General features: G+C 44.0%; 1 protein-coding gene across 4 annotated transcripts; it reads left to right on the forward strand.

The window, feature by feature from the left end:
• The first annotated feature begins 57 nt into the window (after positions 1-57).
• LOC115110693 (telomere-associated protein RIF1-like) lies at positions 58-25642 on the forward strand. Of its 4 annotated transcripts, none has more exons than XM_029636559.2 (34): positions 58-217; positions 853-988; positions 1194-1272; positions 1396-1492; positions 3586-3811; positions 4082-4271; positions 4464-4556; positions 4724-4862; positions 6627-6778; positions 7460-7571; positions 7867-8040; positions 8310-8420; positions 9919-9981; positions 10855-10958; positions 11248-11334; positions 11735-11808; positions 11915-12095; positions 12307-12414; positions 13806-13955; positions 14100-14199; positions 14294-14598; positions 15450-15652; positions 15838-15931; positions 16021-16152; positions 16397-16539; positions 16704-16793; positions 16882-16942; positions 17134-20565; positions 22340-22471; positions 22752-22838; positions 23120-23235; positions 24090-24243; positions 24440-24563; positions 24891-25642. In XM_029636559.2, exons 2-34 carry the CDS (start codon positions 876-878, stop codon positions 25139-25141), a joined length of 7677 nt encoding a protein of 2558 aa, XP_029492419.2. In that variant the 5' UTR covers positions 58-217; positions 853-875; the 3' UTR covers positions 25142-25642. The 4 variants fall into 4 exon arrangements, with proteins under 4 accessions (XP_029492419.2, XP_029492411.2, XP_029492424.2 ...); XM_029636551.2 differs by having other exon boundaries at positions 856-988; XM_029636564.2 differs by having other exon boundaries at positions 856-988; positions 10858-10958.
• The last annotated feature ends 219 nt before the right edge of the window (positions 25643-25861 follow it).

Genomic DNA, 25861 nt, shown 5'->3' on the forward strand with positions numbered 1-25861 from the left:
CGGTCGGTGCGTCGGGTCATAGGTGACTTTCAGACAGCGTACTAGTTTCGCGCCAGCGTTTTCGCGGGGAGAGGAAACTACACTGGGAGAGACAGAGAGAAAGAAAATACGTAAACTATTTGCTTAAATAAGATAATATCGCGTATACTTGCAGTATATTATTTGCGTTGATGGTATCATTTTCTTTTATCGTTTGTGTTCTTTCAGGAATTGCAAGGTGAGGAAGTGCATTTGGCTGTGTTTTGTTTGTATTTTCGCGCGATCCGAGGGAGTAGCTTGCTATAAATAAAATACTCGTGAGCAATTGCAAGTTAGATAGTTAGCTACCTGTATTCGTTTTGACAGTATTGCCATTCAACATTATTTAGTAAGTTGAGAATGTGCGTATATTTGGTATTATATATATGTTTTGTAGATGGCTAGTTAGGAAACCAGTTGGCTAATGTTGTGGCTACCTAGCTAACCAGCTCACTTCAGATAGTTTTTAGCTATTTTTTTATATATATTTTTAACAAGTTAGTATTAAGCTTATAGGTGTCCATTCCTGTATGTTGAACAGCTACTAATGCCCTCTACTTAGAAGGGTAGCTAGCTAAGAGGATTGAAGAGTAAGTACAGTTCAGGGATGTTTTGATTCTGGCAGTGATGCCCAGCCTGACCCCTCGTACTCACATGGAAGGATACATGCATACACGTTCAACTCGTAGCAACTGTGTCAAACAACATGCACATATCCAAATCAAAAATATGAATCCAAAACTTTACTCTAGTTATCTAGCAACCTAAACAAAAACACCTGTTGAGGCAGAGATGGAACATTGTCACAGTGTCTGTCTCAACATCCTCTCCCAGCAGGGTTTGAGTGAGGAACCAGGATGATGGCGATGGTGCCTCCTACCAGCTCAGGTCTCCTTCCTCTGCTGGAATCTCTGGAGGATAGCACAGCTGGACAACCGGAGCAGACTGAAGCCTACCTCACTATTGCCAAGTAGGTGCTTTAGTTGGACATGCGTAGCCTGTAAGGTGACGTTGTTATCCCTAGATGCTGATCTAAGGTCATGTCAGGTGTATATTCTTCTCTCTAATGAGCTATGGTAGGGGGTAGATCTGTGTCTTGTGTAACTCTATATAAGATGCCTAATTTTCTATTGTAAATGTACACTGTAATTCCTGGGTCTGACTTGTCTTTTCAGTCGTCTCAGTGGAGATGATGGAACGCAATTCCTCCCTGCAGTAGTAAAGCACTTTCCACGTTTGGGTAAAACTTTCCAGGTGAGTGCTTGCTTTATGTGAAGAATATTTATAAAGCAGTACATTTACATTTTTTAAACTTGAATTAACATAGGGATACTGTCATAAATGTCCACTTGTAAAGCTATTGTCATGTTGTTTTAGACCCATATCTCCAGTCAGAATGCAGAGTTGAGCCAAGCTGCCCTGCAGGCCCTGGGGTTCTGTGTGTTTCATGTCCACGTTGTCTCTGCTATCTCAGGTACTGAACAAGTAGAGCACTTCATAGGTTTACATGGGACAAGTGTAACTGGCACGGATAAGCCTAGTCCTAGACTAAGAAGCACTAATCCAGGTTTACATTGACACTACTTTATACTCCAAAGGTAGACTTAATTTAGACCCCAATAGAATTCTAGAATGCAGCTGTAGATTACTGAGAATTTTCTCTTTTTCTCACACATTTCAAGCAGATAGGGCTCAAAAACAAAGAGCTTTTAAATTTCGTTTGTTGACTTAGTTTTAAGGAGCACCACCTCTTTGATATGACCCCACATTCATGTCAATTGGAATAACACTAATTTTGTTTCCCTTTATGTAATAACACTCACTATAAAAATAATAACACAACTAAAACCCTGGAGTAATTAAATTACTCACTCAAAAAGTACTAACTATTATATATTGTAAATATTATTTACATGTATGAAAAATAATCCATAATGTGACCAGAGTACAATATTTAGAAAGCATTTCAAAACCCACACAAAGTGGGTTATTTGATCGTCAACGATTCTTACTTCTGTAACAATGTAAAAATACAAACAATTATTCAGACTATTTCAAAATGTATAGAACCTCTCAATAAGATTTAGTACAGACCAGGCCTGACACGAAAGGTAGAAATAGTAACTTTGGTGACGACAATTCAGTGAATGCAAGTATTAGATAGACAGACCGATAAAGAGAGAAGATACAAAACAACTGTTCAGGGACAATATAAAAAAAGTACACAATTTCCCTAATAAGATTTGTAGGTTAAATTCATATCACACTCACTTGAGTGTTTGGATTTAGCCTTCAACATGCCATAAAACGTATTGAAGCACGGCCCCATCCTACAAAGTGGCAGGTGTATAAAGTTGAGCACACAGCCATGCAATCTCCATTGACAAACATTGGAAGTAGAATGGCCTTCCTGAAGAGCTCAGTGACTTTCAACGTGGCACCGTCATAGGATGCCACCTTTCCAACAAGCCAGTTTGTAAAATTTCTGCCCTGCTAGAGCTGCCCCGATCAAGTGACCGCATCGTCAGTGAGGCATAATGTTGCCTCCAATTCTTGTTTTCTTGCCTGACAGCCTAACTACAGAGTTCGCCAGTGTTAGTTGATTAGTGACAAAGCTGGGACAGTTTCCAACTGAAATGTATCGGTAGAAACGGGACAAAACACGCAACCTGTTACTTGGCTATTTAAACAAATATCACCACAACTCTATCATATGAGCTCCACTGCGCGGGCGTCAACCATAACACGACAGCTACGCTGTCAAATAATAGGAAAACAAGGCAATGTATAGCCTACGAATATCTTTACCTAGCGAACAGGACAAACCATGACTTAAGCCCAACAGACAAACACAAACTACTCTAATCTCAATTTCGGTGGCTTGCTAGCTGCTTGTCTGTATGGCTGACTAGTGAAAGTGACAGCTGAGCTCGGTGCTTCGAAAGCTCAACATTAATTTACCGCCACAGTACTTTTCTTGCCTGACAAGCAGCGTGGGCTCTTTCCATATGGATTACATTGGTAGGATCAAGACAAAACAACCAATTAGTTAGCGGAGTATATATAGCCTAACACTGCAACTATTCCCGTGAGACAGAGAGCAATCATTTGAGCTCCTGCTTCACTGTTGATGTGCTCACCTGGCTGTACCAAACATGTGATCATGACAGGATTTGCTAATCAGAGAGCAGCATCAAACATCAACAACACCAAGCATATATCTGCTGTTGACTTGTTTCACTCACCTCGACATCATCACTTTCAAAGTGCGAAGACGTGTCTGAATCCGTATCGCCAAACGACACAGAACACAGCCTCTTCCACTGTGAAAAGTCGTGACCGCTCCGTCATTTTGAGTAATTAAGTGATGTTATTTATTTTAAATGTCAAATGACAGCATGCCCTGTTTTTGGTTGATGACGTCAGTCACAGGTTGTTAGCAAGTACATTTTCCCGATAATGACAGATATTTTTCTTTATCTATGTTCTGGAAACAAGCCTGTAATGTATGATAAGGAGGAAGATAATGTGATTTGTAATCCTCTCTTTCTCTCCCTTTCCCCACAGCTAATTTTGCAGAGGAGATATTGTCAGCACTTTCCTCTCTGGTGGTGAAGTCCACAGACAAGAACACATGCACACGAGCATTATGGGTCATTTCCAAACAGAACTTCCCTACAGAGGTGGTGGCCAAGAAGGTTCCAGAGATCCTGAGGGCCCTGGAGTGTGTGCGGACGAGAGAAGACATCCAGTCTGTAGTTATGGAGCACGAGTCTCTGAATGTTGTCATAAGGTATACAAACCCACCCACTCATGTACTCCTACCTCGTAATCAATAGCTTTGGTTGGGTGTATGACCCTCATTTAGGAAAGCACCATTTAATGGTTCAGCGTGATAACGCCGACATTAAGCAGATGGATGTTACAGTACTTTGTCTGGCTCAACATTCTGTCTCTGTTTTGGCTTGTGTTCATAGCTCTCTGGGCTGGAGGAGACTGTCATGACTTTATTTCAGTGATCATCAGCACTTTCTCTGTCATGACACACTCTCTCTGTGGTCAGTTTGTTGGAGCAGGCCTCGGCCCAGATGGGTGAGGATGCAGTACAGTGGGCCAAGCTGGTCATCCCCCTGGTGGTCCACTCTGCCTCTAAGGTGCGCCTGCGGGCGGCAGCAGCCCTGGAGATGGGCCTGCCTCTACTTCTGGAGAAACAGAAGGAGGTGGCCGCCATCCTAGAACCTCTCATGTCCTCAGTGAGTCTTTACTCTGTCATTGTGTCTGGGCCAGGTTACTGTCAAATCACTTTGTGACAACTGCTGATGTACAAACTGCGCTAGAAATGCGTTTGATTGAAATGGAAGGTTTGGAAATGCAGCACATCAAACGCAGCATGTTTCATGCTGGTTTCTTCACATTCTGACATCATTTATCTCGTTTCCCTCCAGAAACTCATCCCAGAGCTCCAGAAACTGTTCTCCACGAAGAACGAGACCAACGTGCTAAAACTCTGGCCGTTGTTTGTCAGACTCCTGGGGAAGGTAAGGCTCGGTCATTCTTTATGGTTTGAAACTTACACCATTTACTACTTATTCGCTACTTATCTACTACGTAATGGTTAGGGAGGGAATTGGGCAGTGCATGTAATGATCTGCTTGGCTCTTCAGGAGTTGTATTGAAACACTGTGAATTGTGTTCCATCCCACAGCTGCTCCATAGAGGTGGTCCCTTCATCAACTCCCTGCTTGGCCTGGAGGAACTGGGCTTCCGTAGCTCCTCCCCAAACATCAAGAAGATCGCCTTCATCGCTTGGAAGAGCCTGATTGACAATTTCGCGCTCAACCCAGGTGTGTACAAGAAAACAGCATGCTTTGACTTAATCCAGTTGAATTGAGTTGCTGCTTTTTAGTCTTTACTTTCATCAGCTGTTTTACTTTCAAATGTATTTTAATCGAGGTTTCTATGACGTGGTTTAGAAGATACTCTAGTAAACATCCACTGAGTCCTCACACATTATTTTCTATGTCGATCATGTGCTAAGAGGCTTGATTCTCACTGTTGAGGAAAACTATGAGGACCACTCAATAACAGTTGAACATGTTACTTTATGTATTCGTGGTTTAGGGAATCTTTCCTAGCATGAGAGCTACTTTTAAATTATGAAACATGTCGTGAGCTACTTGTACATTTTTTCCCCCACTTTCAAACAGGCCCTCTGTATTTTCCAGAATTCCCTTTTCTGTTACATTTTTCTGTTTTGGGATTTTTTTTCTGAACAGTAATATTTGATGTGAGTCCATGTCAGTGGTAAAATTGCATCAAAGACCATTTGTGTTTATTATGATATTTTGGTCTATACCCCTTTAATTGTGCATTTTGCGAGCTAGGATTGTACTGGTTTTTGATGCTGCATATTTCATGACAGAGCTTGCGAAACAAAAGCCCAGGTAAGCCTACTCTGCAGTTAACTTTTAACTGAATGTTTTGGGGGGGAAGTCTATCAACCCATAAGAAAGTGAATGATTGACAAATGCGCGCCACACACAAACATACAGGGAAATACTGCTGGAAATGAATTGGCAGATAAAAAAAAAAAAAATGTATTCATTTTTTGCCAATTGTGCCTAGCTAGGGGTGTAGATTCCTGTTCTATATGGACTGTAACTGTCTGCCTGTCTCCTCTGTACTGTAGAGATCCTGTTCTATACGGACTGTAACTGTCTCCTCTGTACTGTAGAGATCCTGTTCTATACGGACTGTAACTGTCTGCCTGTCTCTACTGTAGAGATCCTGCTCTATATGGACTGTAACTGTCTGCCTGTCTCCTCTGTACTGTAGAGATCCTGTTCTATACGGACTGTAACTGTCTGCCTGTCTCCTCTACTGTAGAGATCCTGCTCTATATGGACTGTAACTGTCTGCCTGTCTCCTCTGTACTGTAGAGATCCTGTTCTATACGGACTGTAACTGTCTCCTCTACTGTAGAGATCCTGTTCTATACGGACTGTAACTGTCTCCTCTACTGTAGAGATCCTGTTCTATATGGACTGTAACTGTCCTCTGTACTGTAGAGATCCTGTTCTATACGGACTGTAACTGTCTCCTCTGTACTGTAGAGATCCTGTTCTATACGGACTGTAACTGTCTCCTCTGTACTGTAGAGATCCTGTTCTATACGGACTGTAACTGTCTCCTCTGTACTGTAGAGATCCTGTTCTATACGGACTGTAACTGTCTCCTCTGTACTGTAGAGATCCTGTTCTATACGGACTGTAACTGTCTCCTCTGTACTGTAGAGATCCTGTTCTATACGGACTGTAACTGTCTCCTCTGTACTGTAGAGATCCTGTTCTATACGGACTGTAACTGTCTCCTCTGTACTGTAGAGATCCTGTTCTATACGGACTGTAACTGTCTCCTCTGTACTGTAGAGATCCTGTTCTATACGGACTGTAACTGTCTCCTCTGTACTGTAGAGATCCTGTTCTATACGGACTGTAACTGTCTCCTCTGTACTGTAGAGATCCTGTTCTATACGGACTGTAACTGTCTCCTCTGTACTGTAGAGATCCTGTTCTATATGGACTGTAACTGTCTCCTCTGTACTGTAGAGATCCTGTGCAGTGCCAAGCGTCTAAAGTTGCTGCTCCAGCCCCTCCGCTCCATCCAGGTGAGGACTGAGGCCCTGCTGCTCACCAAGCTGGAGGTCTGGTGGTACCTGGTGGTCAAACTGGGAGCCAACCTGCCCGCACACTTTGAACAGGTACTGCTCGTGTTTCTCTTACTGTTTTATGTACATGTTTATACTGCACATTTTGAACAGGTACTGCTCGTGTTTCTCCTACTGTTTTATGTACATGTTTATACTGCACATTTTGAACAGGTACTGCTCGTGTTTCTCTTACTGTTATGTACATGTTTATACTGCACATTTTGAACAGGTACTGCTCGTGTTTCTCCTACTGTTTTATGTACATGTTTATACTGCACATTTTGAACAGGTACTGCTCGTGTTTCTCTTACTGTTATGTACATGTTTATACTGCACATTTTGAACAGGTACTGCTCGTGTTTCTCCTACTGTTTTATGTACATGTTTATACTGCACATTTTGAACAGGTACTGCTCGTGTTTCTCTTACTGTTTTATGTACATGTTTATACTGCACATTTTGAACAGGTACTGCTCGTGTTTCTCTTACTGTTTTATGTACATGTTTATACTGCACATTTTGAACAGGTACAACAAGCATTTCATCTTTATACTAGAATAACATAACCTGATAATGTGTTAGGACTCTGAGCAGGATTTGTTACTGGGGGATTGAGATTCAATTGAGAACCTGAATCTACTCATATATTGTCTTATCTGACGTCATCATTGCCCTTTGTTTTTAACCACACTTAATGTGTTACTGTTGTTGACTAGTAGTCTGTGTTGTCAGGTTGGTGTTCCTCTCCTCCAGTGCACCCTGGGCCTGGACTCGGCCCTGCCAGCCACTCCTTCCAGGAGCTCCAGCCAGTGCAGTGCTGTGGGGACCACTACTCCTAAATCTGGTACAGTCTCCCTCTGACTGCCCTCACTTACCTTCTATTGACTAGTACTGGAAAATATCATCTGCTGCTCGTTAGCTGTTTTGCTTTCAATTTGCATGCGTGACTTGCCTTATGTACTTGCATTTACCTAGTAGCGTATAGAACAGCATTACTTAATATTCTCGTGTCGGATATACCTGAAATGTGTCACCAGGAACTGTGGAAACATTGGATGTAAAAAAAAAAAAATGTAACTGGATGTTTTACTCTGAGATTCATACGTCATTGATGAATCACTCTTCCCCCGCCCCACCAGGTTCCCCAGCGTTCTCTGGCACTATGGTGCCCCGTCTGAACCTAAACACCAGTGTGGTGGTGGCCCAAGCCTACCCCTCCATCCAGCTGCTGGGACTAGAGATGTTGTTGCACTACTTCCTGGGGTCAGAAGTCACAACCGCCGCAGCCAAGAACAAGCTGGCGCTCAGCCTGGGTGAGGGAGAGGGCGGGTTACTACCATACTACCATAGAAATACAATGGTTATTACCACAGTTTGATTTGCTGCTCTGTGGTGCTGTTTGAATATGATTTGCCCTTTGAACCTGTGGAGGTGTAGAACTAGTTTAATAAATGTTTGTTACCGTGGGATGACACACACATTATCCATGTGCAATCCCTCTAAAGTAAACTGTCAGATAAAAAATAATTGTTGGAACCTGTTTGCCTGTTTCTAACTTGACTGACCCTCTTTGTTTTCTCAGAACCTATTTCTCACCCCTTCCTGTCCAGCCCCTTCTCCTTCACCAAGCACGCCCCTCTGCTGATCACTGCTGTGCACGACAGCTTCATCTGCATCGGCAAAGACGCCCCAGGTACCTACCTGCCCTCAAGTAACTCACTGTAATTGACAAGAGCATAGGCTCAATGAACGCCATAATGGCTCCTTTAGAGTAGGGATGTGGTTTAAAAAATCAATCGTTAGTTTGGGCCATATTATAGCAATACTTGTAATTTTCTTTTTTGTTAGGTGGTATTGGGTGTAAAAAAAAAATGACTGATCAAGACTAATTTTGAAGTGGATTTAATAAAGGACAACAATAACGGATTGTAACTTTCACCTGGATTAACCTGGTCAGTCTGTCATGGAAAGAGCAGGTGTTCTTAATGTTTTGTTTACTCTGTGTATGGTGAGCAATATGTTTGGAACAGCAAATTGCAGTAAAATCGCTGTTTCGAATCTCAATACATTTAGGATCCTGAGAATGTCAATACATTTAGGATCCTGAGAATGTCAATACATTTAGGATCCTGAGAATCACAATACATTTAGGATCCTGAGAATGTCAATACATTTAGGATCCTGAGAATCACAATACATTTAGGATCCTGAGAATGTCACAATACATTTAGGATCCTGAGAATGTCACAATACATTTAGGATCCTGAGAATGTCACAATACATTTAGGATCCTGAGAATGTCACAATACATTTAGGATCCTGAGAATGTCAATACATTTAGGATCCTGAGAATCACAATACATTTAGGATCCTGAGAATGTCACAATACATTTAGGATCCTGAGAATGTCACAATACATTTAGGATCCTGAGAATGTCACAATACATTTAGGATCCTGAGAATGTCACAATACATTTAGGATCCTGAGAATCTCAGTACATATCGTATCGGTACCTAATGTATGGTGAGCTCCCTGGCAATTCCAGCCCTACAGTAGAGCCATTGTATGTAGTCTCGAAGACTGTTTCAGAGTCAGCCTCAGTGTATAGCTGTTTCTACCTCTGCCAGTCAGGTAGCCAGGGAGGATATAAATAATCTATGGCCCTGGTAGGCTTATATTTTTCCTAATTTCCTTCCACTTTGCATGCCATTCAGCTAGCCTTCTTCCAAGAACAGATGCCGCAGGTTCCAAACATTCCCTAGTACAAGCTGCAGCATGCGGCAAGCCAGGCCTGTAACGTGTGTGTGTGTGTGAGAGGCTGCGTTTACACAGCCTCATATTTGTATCACTAATTGGTCTTTTGATCAATCAGACCGGCTCTGAGTAATATTTGATATCATTGGTCAAAAGACCAATTAGTGGAATAAATATCAGAATTGGGCCGCCTGTGTAAACGCACCCAGAGAGAAGTACTCTCTCCATTAAGGGGATAGGATAGCTCTGGCTTGACTTGCTGTCGTGGAAGGGCTCCCTCACATCGACTAGTAATTGGAAACAGCCTCAGAGTCATTGCTTGGGGGTGGAGCAGTTGGAAGGAATGATTGTATGTGTAGAAGTGCATGTGTGGGGGGGTTAAATGACTGTGCCACTTCATGTGGGGTGACTCGCCTTTTCTCTCTATCCCCTGCAGATGCCTTGCTTTCCCTTATATGGAAGAACCTTGTCAGTTTCGTAAGCACAACGATTGATGCTGGTGAGTGCCAGGGTCCAACCACATCAGATTGGAGTTAGAGAAGAACCCCTATCATGATTTAGGCCTGCAGTCTATCCAGGAAGCTCTGTAATCTCACTCACTGATGAGCTAGTTTCAGCCTTGGCTAGCTCCTCTATAGCCATGTTACCCAAACGTCTCCTCGTTACCCCCAACCGTTCCACTTACTTTATGTATTGCAGTACTGGCACAGCTGAGTCAACTAATGAAGGGCATGGTGATCAGTTGACCAGTAGGGTCATTTATAAGTGTGCTATTACTGGAATACTGGAGTGGTTTGGGAAACATTGCTCCGTTGGAATGATAGACCATCATGCTGGATGAGTAATGCCATAGTTTAACCTCACTCCGTCTTTAGTTGGCTACTATTGGGAAATGTTCTGTTCTGTGGCCGCTGCTCTGTTGGACTGACCCTTTCAGCCATGGGGTCAGCCCTGCGGCCCCACACAGAGTACCAGAGCTGGGCCTGAGTCCTCTTTGTCAGGGGGGAGAGCAGAGACCCCAGCCTCCCCCACCCCAGGCCCTACCCCACTGTCATCAGTTTAAGTCTGAGAGGACGTCAGACTTTCGGGTCTGAAACCGCTGTGACGAGGAATGAAATCTGAGGGGCAAGACCCCAGTGATGACCTTCCAAAGAAATTACGTAAATGAATCTCAAGTCTTTCCTTGATAACTTTCGTCCTTTCTCCTTGCCTCTTTCTCAAAAAGTAAATTCAAGGTCCCTCTCCTTGGACCTTCTCCAATGTGTTTTGAGAAGGTGGTGAGGAGAGAGGAAAGACCAATGGAGTTCCACCCCTAGTATGTTGTCTTTGTTTGTCTCTCATCCTGTCCTTTGTACCTGTGTTACTGTGACAGCAGGCAATAAGAAGGAAAGGCAAGGCTCTGAGGTGCTGACCTTGCTGCTACAGGCTCTACAGGGCATCATCTCCTCAGAGGCCCTCCCTGCAAACAGGGCTCTGGTAAGACCTGCCTCCACCACTGTACTACCTACTCTTATTCTACTACACCTCCAACCAGGACTGGTCTTCTGGTAGCCCATGTTAGTGGAAACTAAAAGCTGAAGTCTTACTAACTTCTGTTAATGAGTCTGTGTTTTGGTCCAGGAGTTTTTCATACAAGTGTCAGTAGACCACCTTGTATGTAGATGTTCTGGATATCGCTCAATGCCCTGAAGCGCCACACTTAGCTTGTAAAAAGGTCTGCTGTAATGCTTTCAGTAGATGGTTTTCTTACTGACTCTCTCAACAGAGTCTGCTGGAATTGACAGTGAAGGGTATCCCTCAGAGAGTACTGGGATCTGCCTCTTACCAAGTGGGCAAAATGGATGTACTGAATGTGAGTTTCTGCCTCTTCTCTTTCTGTTCAGATGTATGCAGGGTGTATCTGATTATGCTCTTGACATATATCTAGGATCATTGGGAAAGGCACCATGTAAGCAACAGATTCCATATGTAATAAACTGAAATGCAGTAGGTCTATCCAGCAGCTTCCTGCTAGCTCAGACTCCTTTCCTTGTTGCACACAATCTTAAATCTGAACAATAGAAGGTTCCCTGAGACATAGCTGTAGACTCCTATGACACTGTACTGATGACAACCCTGTGACCTGCTCTACAAATATGTATTCTCTAGATCAGTGTAAATGAACATCCTGCAGTGTCTTTCATATGGGAGCCAGATGTGTTCTGAATTCTGTGTGTGGTGTGGTTACATTGTCTCGTCTGTCTCTGCCCCAGGGAACCCCAGCTCTGTTCTTGATTCTCCTGTTCTACAACCACAGTCTGGTGGCAGGCTTCGTAGAGGATGAGAGGTGGGTTTCCCCCTGTCTTACCATAAGTAAATGTAGCAGTCACGTCTTTTTCTGGTCTTTTTTGAGTTTTATCTGTCTCTGCCCGTCCCCCCCCACACACACACAGGTTCTTTTTGTGTTTGGAGACACTGGTGAGCTGTGGCCTGTCCGGCCCCACGTCCCCCCTGGCGTTTGGGGAGGCGGTCCTGGCGGTGGTTGGGCGCAGCGCGGGGACTCTGGAGAACAAAGAACAGCTTTGGAGGATGTGGAGCCTGGTGGTCAACCCGCTGACTGACACCATCACACAGGTTAGAAAGGAACAAAGTGTATAACTGACATCTGTACATGTCATGTAAATGCTCTAGAACTGCACTGCATGCGATGCTTGTTTGTTTAGATGCAAGAACAATTTCACCATGGGGTCACCTTAAACAAACTGATTTATATTTCACCTACGTGTTGCATAGGTTGAGATAGAGGTGGAGATTGGTTTAATAAGATTCTCCTCCCTCGTCACAGACCAATGAGGTGAACCAAGGGGATGCTCTGGAGCACAACTTCACTGCTGTGCTCACTGCCCTGATGTTCCCCATCATACACCTGCTACCTGGCAAGGTTCTGCCACAGGTGAGTCTCTGAGATGGCATACTGTATCCAGACCTGCCAGCCTGCACGCATTTTGAGTACCATGCATGCAATGTGAGGTCAATGTACGCTTGTGTGGAAAAACGACCCTTAAATACACAACAATAGGCTTCTAGTTGGCACATTGTGGTTTTTGACTCAACCGTCTGAAGTTGTTGGTGTTGGCCAAGCGCATAACCACTTATTTCTTAGTTGGTTCCTTAGCTAAGGCGTCATTACGACAAAGATAGTTAGCTGCAGTGTTTAGTCAACTAAGCGAGAACACTTTCTAGCCTGCACATGCTTTGATATTTGCAACAGTAGTATGAGCAAGCGCATGGACAAGCAGAAATGATAATGTAGGCCTATGTTAATGAATCAGTTCTTGATCAGTCCTCTTAATATAGCTGTAGGCATATGTCAACACTAGGCTGCGGATGTGATAGTCAGTTCACCAATGACAAGGCATGTTGAAAGAATGGTATCCTAGTTGTCAGACCTAACTAGATGGATGAGGTCGGGGATGGAGAACTGAAACAAGCTCATACAGGCCTAGTTCAGGTGTTTCATATTCCAGATAGCCAACAGTAAGCTAGACTACGACAACATTCAGAAGAAGCCAGTGAACGTTTTCACCAGACTATCCAGATAGACACCTGTTAGAATAATCATTACCCCTACATTTAACCTAGAAAACTGAAAGTGTCATTGAGACCACCTCAATTTAATTTAGCATCAAACAAAACATCTAAGTTGGGTACATTGTTTGATATGTAAGACTTTCAGGAAATGGCCGTTTAAATAAAAAAAAATAAAAAAAGCAAAATGCTCAAACTTCCAGAGGGGGGAAGTTTACTGACCCCAACCAACCAACCTTAATCTTACATCAGCACCATGTTGTCAGGAAATCCTAGGGAGAGCCCTGATGTGTACATTTTAAACATATTTCTAGTTGGCTGCCATAGAACAACCAAGTACCCATAAGTCTATAGACTACTATTCATACTGAGGCAGTCAGTCTGCCAACACCATTGTTGGGCAAAAAAATCTGTGCATGATTTGAGCATTGTGGGTGTCGCGCAGTTGTGGGTGCCGGCGCCGTGCTGAAGTGGTAAAAATTGGTTGGCAGGTCTGCATATCTTTTAAAAGATCATGCTATAGGATTCTCAAATAAACCACAGTTGAACCTATTGAGGGCTTTGCTCTAATTTCCAGTCATTTCAAGTGAAGTACCATACTGTCGGTGTGATCTGAGTGGATCAGTTTGAGAAAGTCGAGGAGGCGCAGATTCGTTAATCTCATAATATGAGGGCTGGAATGCAGGGTAGTTTGAAGATATGTGATTCTGCGTTGTCCCACTGCAACGTGCTCAATCATGCTTTCTGCCTCTGTAGATGACTCAGAAGTCCATGCTGGGTACGTGGTGCAGGCTGTATAAGGTGTTTGCCCGCTGCTCTGCCCTGGTGGCCACCGCCGAGGAGAACGTCTGCTGTGAGGAGCTGTGTGTCAAGATGGCTGCCATATTGGACAGAAAGGCTCTGAAGGTAAGCAAGAGGGGACCGCTGCACTGTACCCAACACCCAATGGTTATCTAATTTACCAGAGTTGGTAGCCTTTTGATGAATACTGTGGTCCAGTAGTTTGTTCAGATTCATTGAGTGTTCCATGCCCATTTGTTTATCCTCCAGGTTCCAGCAACGTTGCATGCGGTTGCTAACATCCTCCTGGTCATCGCTGAGAGTGCAGACTTCTCTCCCTACACATCACAGTTCCAGCAGAAGATGAAATGTAAGATGCTTTTAGCACTGTTTTATCACAAATGCAAGGTGTGTTTTAACTCAATGGGCTTGATGTTTACTTACCCTCCCCTCGTCCCTTCCAGCTCCCCACACCCATCTAACCTGGGTGCGTAAGAAAAGCAAGGTGCTGGGGAACCTGTATACCTTCCAGACCCTGCTGGTTCAATCCCTTGAGACCTTCAATGCACTGGAGGCCCCTGAGACGGCCCCTAATGGTACAGGCCTAGCCCTGGTCTCCATCCTCTCTATCTTGTTCTCTAATCTGTCTCTGGGTACAGCCATCCAGGAGGCCCTGGCCTCTCTCTCACATCCCCTCGTAGCCCTCTATGAACAGGCTGGGAGGACTCCAAATGAGCAGCGCAAATGTACCTCAAGTCTTGGAGCACAGGTGTGTTGAAATGTTTTCCATTTTGTTTCTTTGTCTGTACTGAAATGGATGTCTATATAAACTACTGCATTAATGTTATATACTGAACAGAAATATAAATGCAACAATTTCAACGATTTTACTGAATTAATGTTCATATACGGAAACCGGTCAATTGAAATGCATTCATTAGGCCCTAATCTATGGATGTCACATGACTGGGCAGGAGCGCAGCCATGTGTGTGGCCTTTGAGGGTATAGGCCCACACACTTGGGAGCCAGGCCAATCAGAATGAGATTTTCCCCACAAAAGGGCTTTATTACAGACAGAAATACTCCTCACTTTCATCACTTGTCCGGGTGGCTGGTCTCAGATAATCCCGCAGATGAAGAAGCCGGATGTAGAGTTTCTGGGCTGGCATGGTTACACAAGGTCTTTGTTTTTGTGGCCGGTTGGACGTACTGGCAAATTCTCTAAAACCGCATTGGTAGAGAAATGAACATTAAATTCTCAGGCAACATTTCTGGTGGACCTTGCTGCAGTCAACAAGCCTGTTGCACGCTCCCTCAAAACTGACCAAACTTGTTGATATGCCACACCTGTCAGGTGGATGGATTATCTTGGCAAAGGAGAAATGCTCACGAGCAGGGATGTTAACAGATTTGAGAGAAATATTCTTGCTGCGTATTTAGCATTTCTGGGATTTTTTAAAAGTTCAGCTCATGAACCATGGGACCAACACTTTACATGTTGCGTTTATATTTTTGTTCAGTTTCTAAGTAATTGATTCTTTCTTTGCATGCTTCATGTCTTTAACCGATCATCTGTGTCTGGGTGCTAGTCTCACTATATGTGTGTTCTTTCCCTGCAGCTGGAGAAGCTCCTGAGTGATGTCTTGGGGTGCCTGCAGATCCGTTCAGCCCTGGCCTATGATGATGAGCTGCTCTCCCTGCTGTCCCCCTTGCTCTGTGTCCTGTTCCTCCATCGGCGCAAGCAGGTCCGCTCCTTAGCTACACAGTTCTGGAATGCAACCTTCGCCAACACTCTGGACCTTGTCTATCCAGAGGAACTCAAGTAAGAATCTGTTTGGATGTTAAGATGAGCCATATTATATTTATGGGGTGATTTCCTGGACCAATAGCATATTCAGTGGAGGATCTCCAATAAAACTGCTTTTAAAGTCCAGCAATGTATTTAATCTGGGTCCTGAAAACTGACCCTAAAAGGTTTTCATGTTTGCTAATGTTTGTTTTTTCCAGGCCGGTGTTGAGCCAGGTGAAGCAGAACACTCCTATCATTCTACCTGGATTTCAGTCTGTTGAAGTTCCAGATGAACTCAGTGGACAGTACTCGGTGAGTGTTTTCCCTGTTGAATAAGTCAAATCGGAGCAGGTTTCATATGAATGGTGTAATAATCCCTGGATTATGTTTTGTGGATGCAGAGTGAGAGCTCTCAGCTGGAGACCAAACTGAGTGGAGTACAGGTCACTTCTGGGGTGAAGAGGGACTCTCTACTGCCCAGGGCTGAGGAGATAAAGGACAGGAACTCCAAGACCTCTACCAAGCCCGTCCCTGTAAGTGCTGCTTTTACCCAGTCATTTCCCGTGTATGAATTCCATTTCAATTCCCCACATTGAGGAAAAATGGAATTGACTCAATTGAAATGGAATTCTTTATTCTCTGAACCCCATGACCAAATCTTGTGCTCGGCAGCTTTTATATTCTTACATAGGCCATCAAAACACAGTAAGTTGTCTCTATTGCCACCATTTGCCATCAGCATCATATTAGAGCTGACTTTTATTCTCTCCCTATCAGACAAAACTTGACTTTGGTTCTCACAAGCTGCCTCGTAGAGAGGAACTGGAGGAGCAGGCCTCGATAGACTTTGTGTTCATCCCCCCTGAGACCAAGGAGAGAGTTCTCACTGAGCACCAGAAAGAGGTCAAGAGAACCAAAAGGTCAGTTTCGGGCAAATCAACTTTGTTAATTTACTCTGTATTTAACCAGGAAGTCTCTTTACGTCGTCTCTTTTTTTATTTTTGCCTTTAGACAAATCAACAAAGTTTAGAAATGCTTACATTTTCTCACTGTATAATGCTTTTGTATGGGTTTTATTCTAAAGGGTTGACATCCCTGCCATGTACAACAACCTGGATGCTTCCCTTGATACCACAGTCTTCACCCAGTACACACAGAGTCAGGAGGAATCACTGTAAGTAGTTGGCTGCTGCCGTTACACTGTATACCACTAATCTATCAACGTTGGGAGACAATGGTTAAAACGTGAATATCTTTTTCAGGGACAAATTACCAGCAGATGAGCAACCCGAAGATGCCGCTAAAGATGAGGTCAAAGCAGAGGTAAAGAGAATCTAACAACGATTGTTACATTTGCCCCGGAGTTCTGAATTATGAATTATACTTTTTTTGCCCTGATGAACTGTTTTCATTTAAATTAAAACATAGAAGCCATCAAAGCTAACAGCCTTTTCCTCAAACGCAAAAGAAAGTGAAAATACAAATCAAATGTCTCTGCATTCTTTTCTCCACAGGGTAACGTGGAACGGGATGAAGCTTCTGAGGTTTTGGCAAAAGACACCCAGGAATATATCAGTCCAACCAATGAGATGGCAGAACCGGCAATGGAAGAGGAGCCTCCTGAGGGAGTACTTCCTGAGTCTGCAGACGTTTCCATGGAGGATGCCAACGAAGATGTTCCATTGGAGGACTCCGATGTTGCCATGGAGTCTAGAGAAGAGGGCACCAGTCCAATTGTTTCTGGTGGCTCTGATATCATCTCAGGGACACCTAAGAAACACAACAGTCGCCGCCAGTCCTTCATCACTCTGGAGAAGTATGCTGAGGGGAAGCCTGCTAGTCCTGCCAGTGTGGTGAAGTTTACAGGCCCCCTCACCAGGACCTTGAACAGCCAGGAGCAGGAGCCTGCCTCTCAGAAACCATCGGCAGAGATTGAGGCTGACACAGACCGACAGGACTCCCAGGAGACTGAACAAGTAAGACACAAAAGCTCCAGGAGTGAGTCTTTCCTAAAGGAGGGAGAGGAACACGAATCTTCAGAAAACAAAAAGGAATCTGAAGTTGAGATAATCGCTGAGAAACAGTCAAGTGAAACCACAGAGGACGATGTCATCCCAGACACTCAGACTCAGGTGGAAGTACTGAAGGAAGTTCCAGTTCCTGCAGTTGAAGAAGTAATGGGAAACAACAGTCAGGAAGAAGAGGAATCTAAAGGTCTTTTGGAAGATTCTACCAGCTCCCAGTCCACTCTGAGCCAAGGTGAACCAAGGCGGTCCGGACGGCGGAGGAGCAGGCCGCTGAGACCAGGAGAGGACACAGAGGAACGAGATGATCTAGACAAACAGAGGAAGAAGTCTCAACCTGGAGAGGATGTGAGTCAAACTGATTCACCAAAGACTACTCCCTCTCTTGCCAGTCCAACTGATAGTCAGTCACAAGGTAGAGCCAGTAGGAGAAGTAAGCTGGCTGTTGAGGAGGATGGTGGAAAAGACAAGCTGAGAAAGAGAAGTCACAAGGAAGTGAGTGAGTTGAGTCAATCAAATTCACAGCTTGCCACACCTTCACCTGCTGGTGATAGCAACAGCCTATCACAGGGTTGGAGGAGCAACAAATTGGTCAGGGAATCAAAGGAGCTGGTAAAAGACAAACGGAAGAGGAGAGGTGTTGCAAAGGAAGAGCTCAGTCAAAGGGACTCCCTAACGGTCACTGATAATGATAGCCAATCACAGAGTAGACGTAGTCAGAGGAGTAAGCTGGCTGTGGAAGTAGAGGATGATGGCAATCAGAAACGAAAGGGTGGTAGGGCTCAGAAGGAGAAGCCAAGTCAAACAGATTCACATGTAGCCAAACCATCTCAACTAGAGAGTCAGTCCCAGGGTGGAACAAGCAGGAGCAAGGCCGTCAGTGATTCGGAGGAGTTTGATCTCCCAGACAAGGTTGAAAAGCAGGATCCTACTGAGGAGGAGCAAAGCCAACGTGATTCTCAGATGGCCACACTATCTCCTGCTGCCCAAACAGGAGATGAACAATCACAGGGTATATCAAGCGGGGGGAGTAAATTGGTCACACAGTCCGAAGAACAGGGTAAAGACAAACAGAGAAGAGTTGGCACGGAAAACACACTCAGTCAAATTGACTCAAAGATCACCACACCTTCAGCCACTCCAAAAGATAGCCAGTCACAGGGTAGAGCAAGCAGGAAAAGCAAGGTGCCCCTTGAAGTGGCTGAGTTGGAGGACAAAACAAGTCCAAATGTGGCCACTGATTCAGCAGCAGCACCCGAGATGAGCCAGACTGATTCTCAGGTCACTCCTTCCGCCACCAGACAAACAGACAGCCAGCCGAGGCTCAGAGGAAGATCCAGTAAGAGAAGCAAGTTAGAGGAACAGTTGAAGGCCAGCAGCAGCCCTATGCCAACCCCCATAGAGACGCATAGCTCCCAGGTGGCAGACCAGGCTGGAACACAGGAATCCCCCCGAGGAAGCAGAAGGACTACGAGACGGAGAGCTTCTCAGGGCTTACTGTCCTCCAACGTGGAGTCAGACACTTCAGAGACCCGGGAGGATGCCCAGAAACCCAAGAAGAGAGGCAGGAATCCCAAATCCACAGAAGATCTTCAAAGCCCACTTGCTACTGTTGGATCAGGAGAGCCAGGGGCTTACCTAGAGATCCCAATGGATCTTTCTGAATCTTCTCTAAAGTCTGAATCTGAAAAGTCAGACTTGCAAAACCCATTGAGTGAGGCCTTAGAAGTTAAGATTCCTCAGGATGTGGATGAAACCATTAAAAGTATCAACTCCCTTAAACCTGTTATGGATGTTCTGAAACTTCCTCTGATAACAAAGAACAATATAGGGGAGGATAACACTGAGATGGTAGATATAGAGGGTGAGTGTGAGAATACCAAGCTGCCTTCTCAATTGATCGACTCTTCATTCAAATCTGATCTAGAACAACTTAAGAGTCAGCATTTTTGCATATCCCCACGGAAGAACCTCAAAACAGTCTCTTCTCAGGAGGGTGTCCATAGTGACTTTGGGTGTGAAGGGCCAACACAGCTCCAAAATAAGCTCCTCACTGACTCTGAGCAGGCCAACTCTCCAGTGCCTTCCGCTGATGGAAATTCATTCTCGGGATATGAAAGTGTATTACTTGAACCAAACAAACTATGCACCCCTCCCATCTCCAATGGTCTCCCCACAGATACTTCACCCAGCGAAGCTGCAGAGGAGAAACTGAGCCTGAGTCTTCAGGTTGCTGAGTCTTCAGGGGAGAAGCTTGTAGATGTGCCGAAGCCTGTGACTGTGTCCAGTGAGGAGGTGACAGAGGAGCAGATGGGAGAAGACAAGGAGAACCGACATCCAGAGTCTACTAACAATGTTCTAGAGGAGGACCAACCAGAAGAGGATGTTTTCATGTCTATTGTGCATACCCAACCAGAGGGTTTCAATGCCTTAGATCAGGAGGAGCAGTACACATGTATTAAAGAAGGCCAGCCAGAATCTGACAACACCTCTACTAGGACCAGAGAAAATGACACAGAGCCTCAGGCAAACGACGTTCAAGATTTCACTCCTCTCCAAGAGAGGGCAAAAATGGATACGGTTCCAAGTCTTGAGTGTGAAGAAGAGGACGGTGAAGAAACTCGGCTAGACAATAATGACCTAGCTCTACATCCTCTAGACTCTGTTGCCCCTCTGACCTTCGACACTCGCGAAGCACCAGTGCCTCTACATCATCCAAGTACTTCTAAAGACGTGTTGTGCCAAGATTCGCCTCCCAAGCAGAAGGGTTTGGAGGCTATGATGGGTTTGGAGGTGGGCCAGAGCCCCAGCAGTGGCAGGATCAGGGGAATGTGGACCCCCTCAGCCTCCCCCTCCACCTCTATACTGAAGAAGGGACAGAAAAGACCAATAGAAGAGGAGAGTTCTTCACCTTTCACTAAGGTAACATGATCCGGTGTACTTAATCTATGAAGATTTACACAAATCATACTATGGTTACAATGAGTTCTTTATGATACATTTACAGTCCATTCGGAAAGTATTCAGACCCCTTGACTTTTTCCATATTTTGTTACGTTACATCCTTATTCTATAATTTATCAAATAGTTTTTTCCCCTCATCAATCGACACACAATACCCCACAAAGCAAAAAGAGGTTTTTAGACATTTTTGGCAAACGTGTTACTTAAACAAAAATGGAAATATCACATTCACGTAAGTATTTGGACACTACTCGGTACTTTGTTGAAGCACCTTTGGCAGCGATTACAGCCTCGAGTCGTCTTGGGTATGACGCTACAAGCTTGGCACACCTGTATTTGGGGAGTTTCTCCTATTTTTCTCTGCAGATCCTCTTGTGCTCTGTCAGGTTGGATGGGGAACATTGTTGCACAGCTATTTTCAGGTCTCTACAGAGGGGTTAGATTGGGTCCGGGCTCTGGCTTGGGCCACTCAAGAATATTCAGGGACTTGTCCCGATGCCACTCCTGCGTTGTCTTGGCTGTGTGCTTAGGGTCGTTGTCCTGTTGGAAGATGAACCTTTGCCCGTCTGAGTGCTCTGGAGCAGGTTTTCATCAAGGATCTCTCTGTAATTTTCTCCATTCATCTTTCCCTCGATCCTGATTGGTCTCCCTAGCCCTGCTGCTGAAAAACATGGTGGGGATGGTGCCAGGTTTCCTCCAGACGTGATGCTTAATTCAATCTTGGTTTCATCAGACAAGATAATATTGTTTCTCTTGGTCTGTGAGTCTTTAGGTGCCTTTTGGCAAACTCCAAGCGGGTTGTCATGTGCCTTTTACTAAGGAATGGCTTCCGCCTGGCCACTCTACCATAAAGGCCTGATTGGTGGAGAGCTGCAGAGATGGTTGTCTTTCTGGAAGATTCTCCCAGAGTGACCATTGGGTTCTTTGTCACCTCCTTGACCAAGGCCCTTCTCCCCCAATTGCTCAGTTTGGCCGGGCGACCAGCTCTAGGAGCGTCTCAGTGGTTCCAAACTTATTTAATTTAAATTAAGAATGATGGAGGCCACTGTGATCTTGGGGACCTTCAATGCTGCGGAAATGTTTAGTGCCCTTCCCAGATCTGGGGCGGCAGGTAGCCTTGGGGTTCAAGCGTTGGACTAGTAATCGAAAGGTTGCAAGATCGAATCCCCGAGCTGACAAGGTAAATATTCTGTCGTTCTGCCCCTGAACAAGGCAGTTAACCCACTGTTCCTAGGCCGTCATTGAAAATAAGAATTTGTTCTTAACTGACTTGCCTGGTTAAATAAAGGTTAAATAAATAAACAGGTGGACTCCAATCATGTTGTAGAAATATTTCAAGGATGATCAATGGAAACAGGATGCACCTGAGGTAAATTTCGAGTCTCATAGCAAAGGGGCTGAATACTTATATGTAAATAAGTATTTATTTTTAATACATTTGCAAACATTTCTAAACTTGTTTTGTCATTATGGGGTATTGTGTGTAGATTTGAGGATTTGAAAAATATATATATTTAAGAAATGTTAGAGTAAGGCTTTAACCTAACACAGTGGGAAAACTAAAGGGGTCGGTATACTTTCCGAAGGCACCGAATGCATTTATTAGAATTATCTGCATTTCACTAAATCATTATGAATTGAAAATTACATTCGGTTGAAGAAAAACCTTGATGTATCTAGAATGGCATTAGCAAGTTCTGAAAACAGTGTTAAATTAATCTATATTTTGCAGTCTCGACGAGTATCATTTGCCGACCCAATCCAACACCAGGAGCTGGCAGATGACATTGACCGTCGCAGCCCTATCATCCGATCCAACTCCCCAAGAGCCAAAACTGCCAGCAGTAGCATCACTCAGCCTAAGGTATATGATCCACTAGTGATGTTTATTAAATGTCATTTGATATACTTTGCACAAAATCCTTATAGGTTTGATTTAGGGTCAAGTATGTGCCACTTGGACTTTCGTGTAAATCATTCATCGTCATCAATGGGAGACCGTGTGTAGAATGTTAGTTAATCATGCCGATATCAAGTGAGGATACCACTCTATAGGTGGCCATAGATTAACAGAACTTTGCCTTTACTTTTTTTTTGATGTCTTACATTTTGACTCTTAGCCTAACCTCTGCTCTATATTGCAGTATATCACAACACCAACAAAGGGCCTAATGATCCTTAGTCCACGCAATCTCTGCAGCCCAGGGTACAAGAGCTCCAAGAAATGCCTGGTATGTTTCCCCAGCTAGACAGGTAGTACCCAAGTTATTTTCAGACACCATCATAAATGCAACACGGTTTACCTTTTTTAAAAATCCAAATTCAATCCTTTTTTAACCAAATGTATCCGATTATAGAAACCTTATTATCAAGAACAAGGACATTCATTTTACTACATACAGGAATGCATGATATCTCAAAGTGCATGATTGTTGTGCATCATATTTTTGAAGAACAAGTACATGAGTCCAATTCCTTTGATCAGTGGCTGACTTGATGAATGTTGTTTCAGATCTCAGAGATGAGCCAGGAGCCGAGGCCCATCCCTAAGGACTGTGTGTACCCGGCCCTGGTCAGCTGTTCTACGCCAGTGGAGGCGGTACTGCCTCAGATCACCTCCAACATGTGGTGAGGACATAAATCCCTATATGATGGAACATTTTTCTGGCTGGCTAAATCTGACATACTAGCTAGGTTTCCATCCAATTGACAACAGATTTTCATGTGAATATTTTAAAATCTGCATAAAAACAATATGCGCATTTTCCCACCAGATGTGTCCATCAAATTGATTTGTGGATAAAATGCAGTGTGTTGATGACGTAGTGTACATAAAAAATTACTTTTTCGATTTAATGTACCCAGAAAGAAAAAAAGGCCTACATGATGAGATGATTATGGACAAGAGAGCGAGATTCTTTTTAGTTGTCAAACGGCAGCCAAGTATCGATCATCATGTCACCAGAATAAGACCCTCAATTATTTAGGTTTATTTAACGGACAATTCAAATAAATCTTCATTTCCGGCAACCTTTTAATGCGTAAACTGAATGTCGGATAAGAAATGTCAAGACGGGCCTGATGGAAACAGAAAATTGTCTTCCAAATGTCGACAAAACAATATGCTAGACAACATGGGATCTTTGTGTGTTGGGTAAATGAATTAAGCGAGAAATGGTGGCGGAAACGCCTTTATGCGCAAATATTGATATAAAACCATCATATTGAAGTAAAGGAGATACGTTGTCTGGTCTTCCTACTACGACTCAGGAAAGCATGCTGTTTGTTAGGCTACAGATGAAATGTGTTATGATGAACTTCACAGGGTGGTGAAAGTGCAGTGATGAGCTTGATGCTCCTTTCAATAATAAGTGTTGCTGACATCCAAAACTTCATAGTGGACAGTTTGAGGTCGCCCCCCCCCCCCCCCCCCCCCAGCCATGGAGAGAGATTTGTATTTATTTTTCTCTCTCTTCCTATAGGCCTCGTGGTTTTGGTCATCTTGTGCGTGCCCGTAATATCAAAACGGTTGGAGACCTCAGTGCTCTCACACCCAGCGAAATCAAGAACCTTCCCATTCGCTCCCCAAAGATCTCTAATGTGAAGACAGCACTTAAAACATACCACGAACAGCAGGTAATGCCTAAAACTTTCAAAACAGTAACTTTCCACCACCTTCTAAAAATGCAACTGAAAATGAAATCTCTTCTGTTCGCCTTATCTTACCAGATAAATAATTGTCCTACATAGATTATGACTGCAGATAAAACCCACCTGAACTGATGCCATCTGTTTGGGCTGTATCTGATTGTTTGCCTTGTCCTTGCTTCAGCGGAAGGGCCGTAGTGATGAGTTGAAGAGTTTTGAAGAGATGGAGAACATGACATCAGAGCTGGAGGAGCCAACCCTTCCTCAGAACCAGGAAGAGGAGGACAAGACTCCTGGAGAGGCCCTCGGTGAGTTCCTACCAAATACACTCCACTTTAGAAAAATGTCCTAATGATAATGTTTTTTTTGTTGGTGCGATTTGAATTGAATATGTTACTTTAACAATCAATCACATGTCTAGCCCTTTTAAAAGCAACAGTTGTCACAGTGCTGTACTGTAACCCAGCCTAGGCCACAGTTTAATTACTTTTTAATTCATTTTAAGGTCACAATACCTCAAAACATCTTTATATTTTTCTATAAACCTTCAATCTAGTTTAAGCGATCTGTAGTATTACTAATACCGCTCGTCTTCAGTATGTCATACATGGTCTTCTCTCTGATCCCTGCTGTAGCCACAGAGATGTTGGATGAGCCAGTGTCCATGGAGCAGGGTCCAGAGGAGAGGCCTGACCACCAGAGGCCTGAGGGGGATCTTCTGTTGGAGGTGGAGTCCCTGGGAGCTCGTCTAGCTGGGGAGGAACTGAGCCGCTGCTCCCCTGACCAGCTTGTTCAGCTCCATGATCAGCTGGGAAGGATGATGAAGAATGTAGTGGTGCAGCTGCAGGGCAGACTACTTTCTCAGAACGAGGACAGCGGACCCTGATCCAAACGGTCTACGGGGTTTGGATTGCATATCTTTGGAATGCCCGACGTGACGTCAATTGAGGGTGCCTATTGACATTTGTGGAACGTTGGTGTTTGAATTTTTAGAGATCTTATAGAGCTTTTTTTTATATGGGTGGCCAGGCCCCTCAGCCCCCATGGACTTCGAACCTGAACATTCCAATCGCTGTTTTTCCTATTACACTCTTAACAATTAATCAGGACTGTGCTACATGTTTTTAACTCCTGTTGTCTTTGACCTTTGTCCATGTCCTCTGATAGGTGAGGGAGGTATTTTATAAATGCTCACTGCTTTACTTTTCTTTTTAGCCTGAAAGGTTGGGTGATGATTAACTGTTGCTATGGTACGAGTGAAAGAGAAGCACGGTCTCTGATTGACTGTTCCAAGACTTTGCCATGAATTGACTTTTTAGCAATAAATACTGGCTAGGAAGGTGGCACTTTTTACATTTTGCGTTCTTAAATAAAGGATAAGAACTTATGAGGGTGTATCACCAAGTGTTATTTTGGATGTATAGGGGGATGGAAAGTGAATGTTCCATAAGCTCATGCCATGGCAAGCTTTTATTTAACTAGGCATGTCAGTTAAGAACATTGTTATTTACAATGACGGCCGACACTGGGCCAATTGTGCACCGCCCTATGGGACTCCCAATCACGGCCGGATGTGGTGCACCGCCCTATGGGACTCCCAATCACG

The sequence above is a fragment of the Oncorhynchus nerka genome, linkage group LG3 (assembly GCF_034236695.1).
Source record: "Oncorhynchus nerka isolate Pitt River linkage group LG3, Oner_Uvic_2.0, whole genome shotgun sequence".
NCBI lineage: Eukaryota > Metazoa > Chordata > Actinopteri > Salmoniformes > Salmonidae > Oncorhynchus > Oncorhynchus nerka.

Bases quoted from the DNA above. Each gene is read 5' to 3' on its own strand.
- LOC115110693 (XM_029636559.2), top strand. From the start codon at position 876: ATGATGGCGATGGTGCCTCCTACCAGCTCAGGTCTCCTTCCTCTGCTG. The intron at 6,779-7,459 runs GTACTGCTCGTG...CTGTGTTGTCAG, and splicing joins TGCCCGCACACTTTGAACAG to GTTGGTGTTCCTCTCCTCCA. The intron at 22,839-23,119 runs GTATGTTTCCCC...ATGTTGTTTCAG, and splicing joins AGAGCTCCAAGAAATGCCTG to ATCTCAGAGATGAGCCAGGA.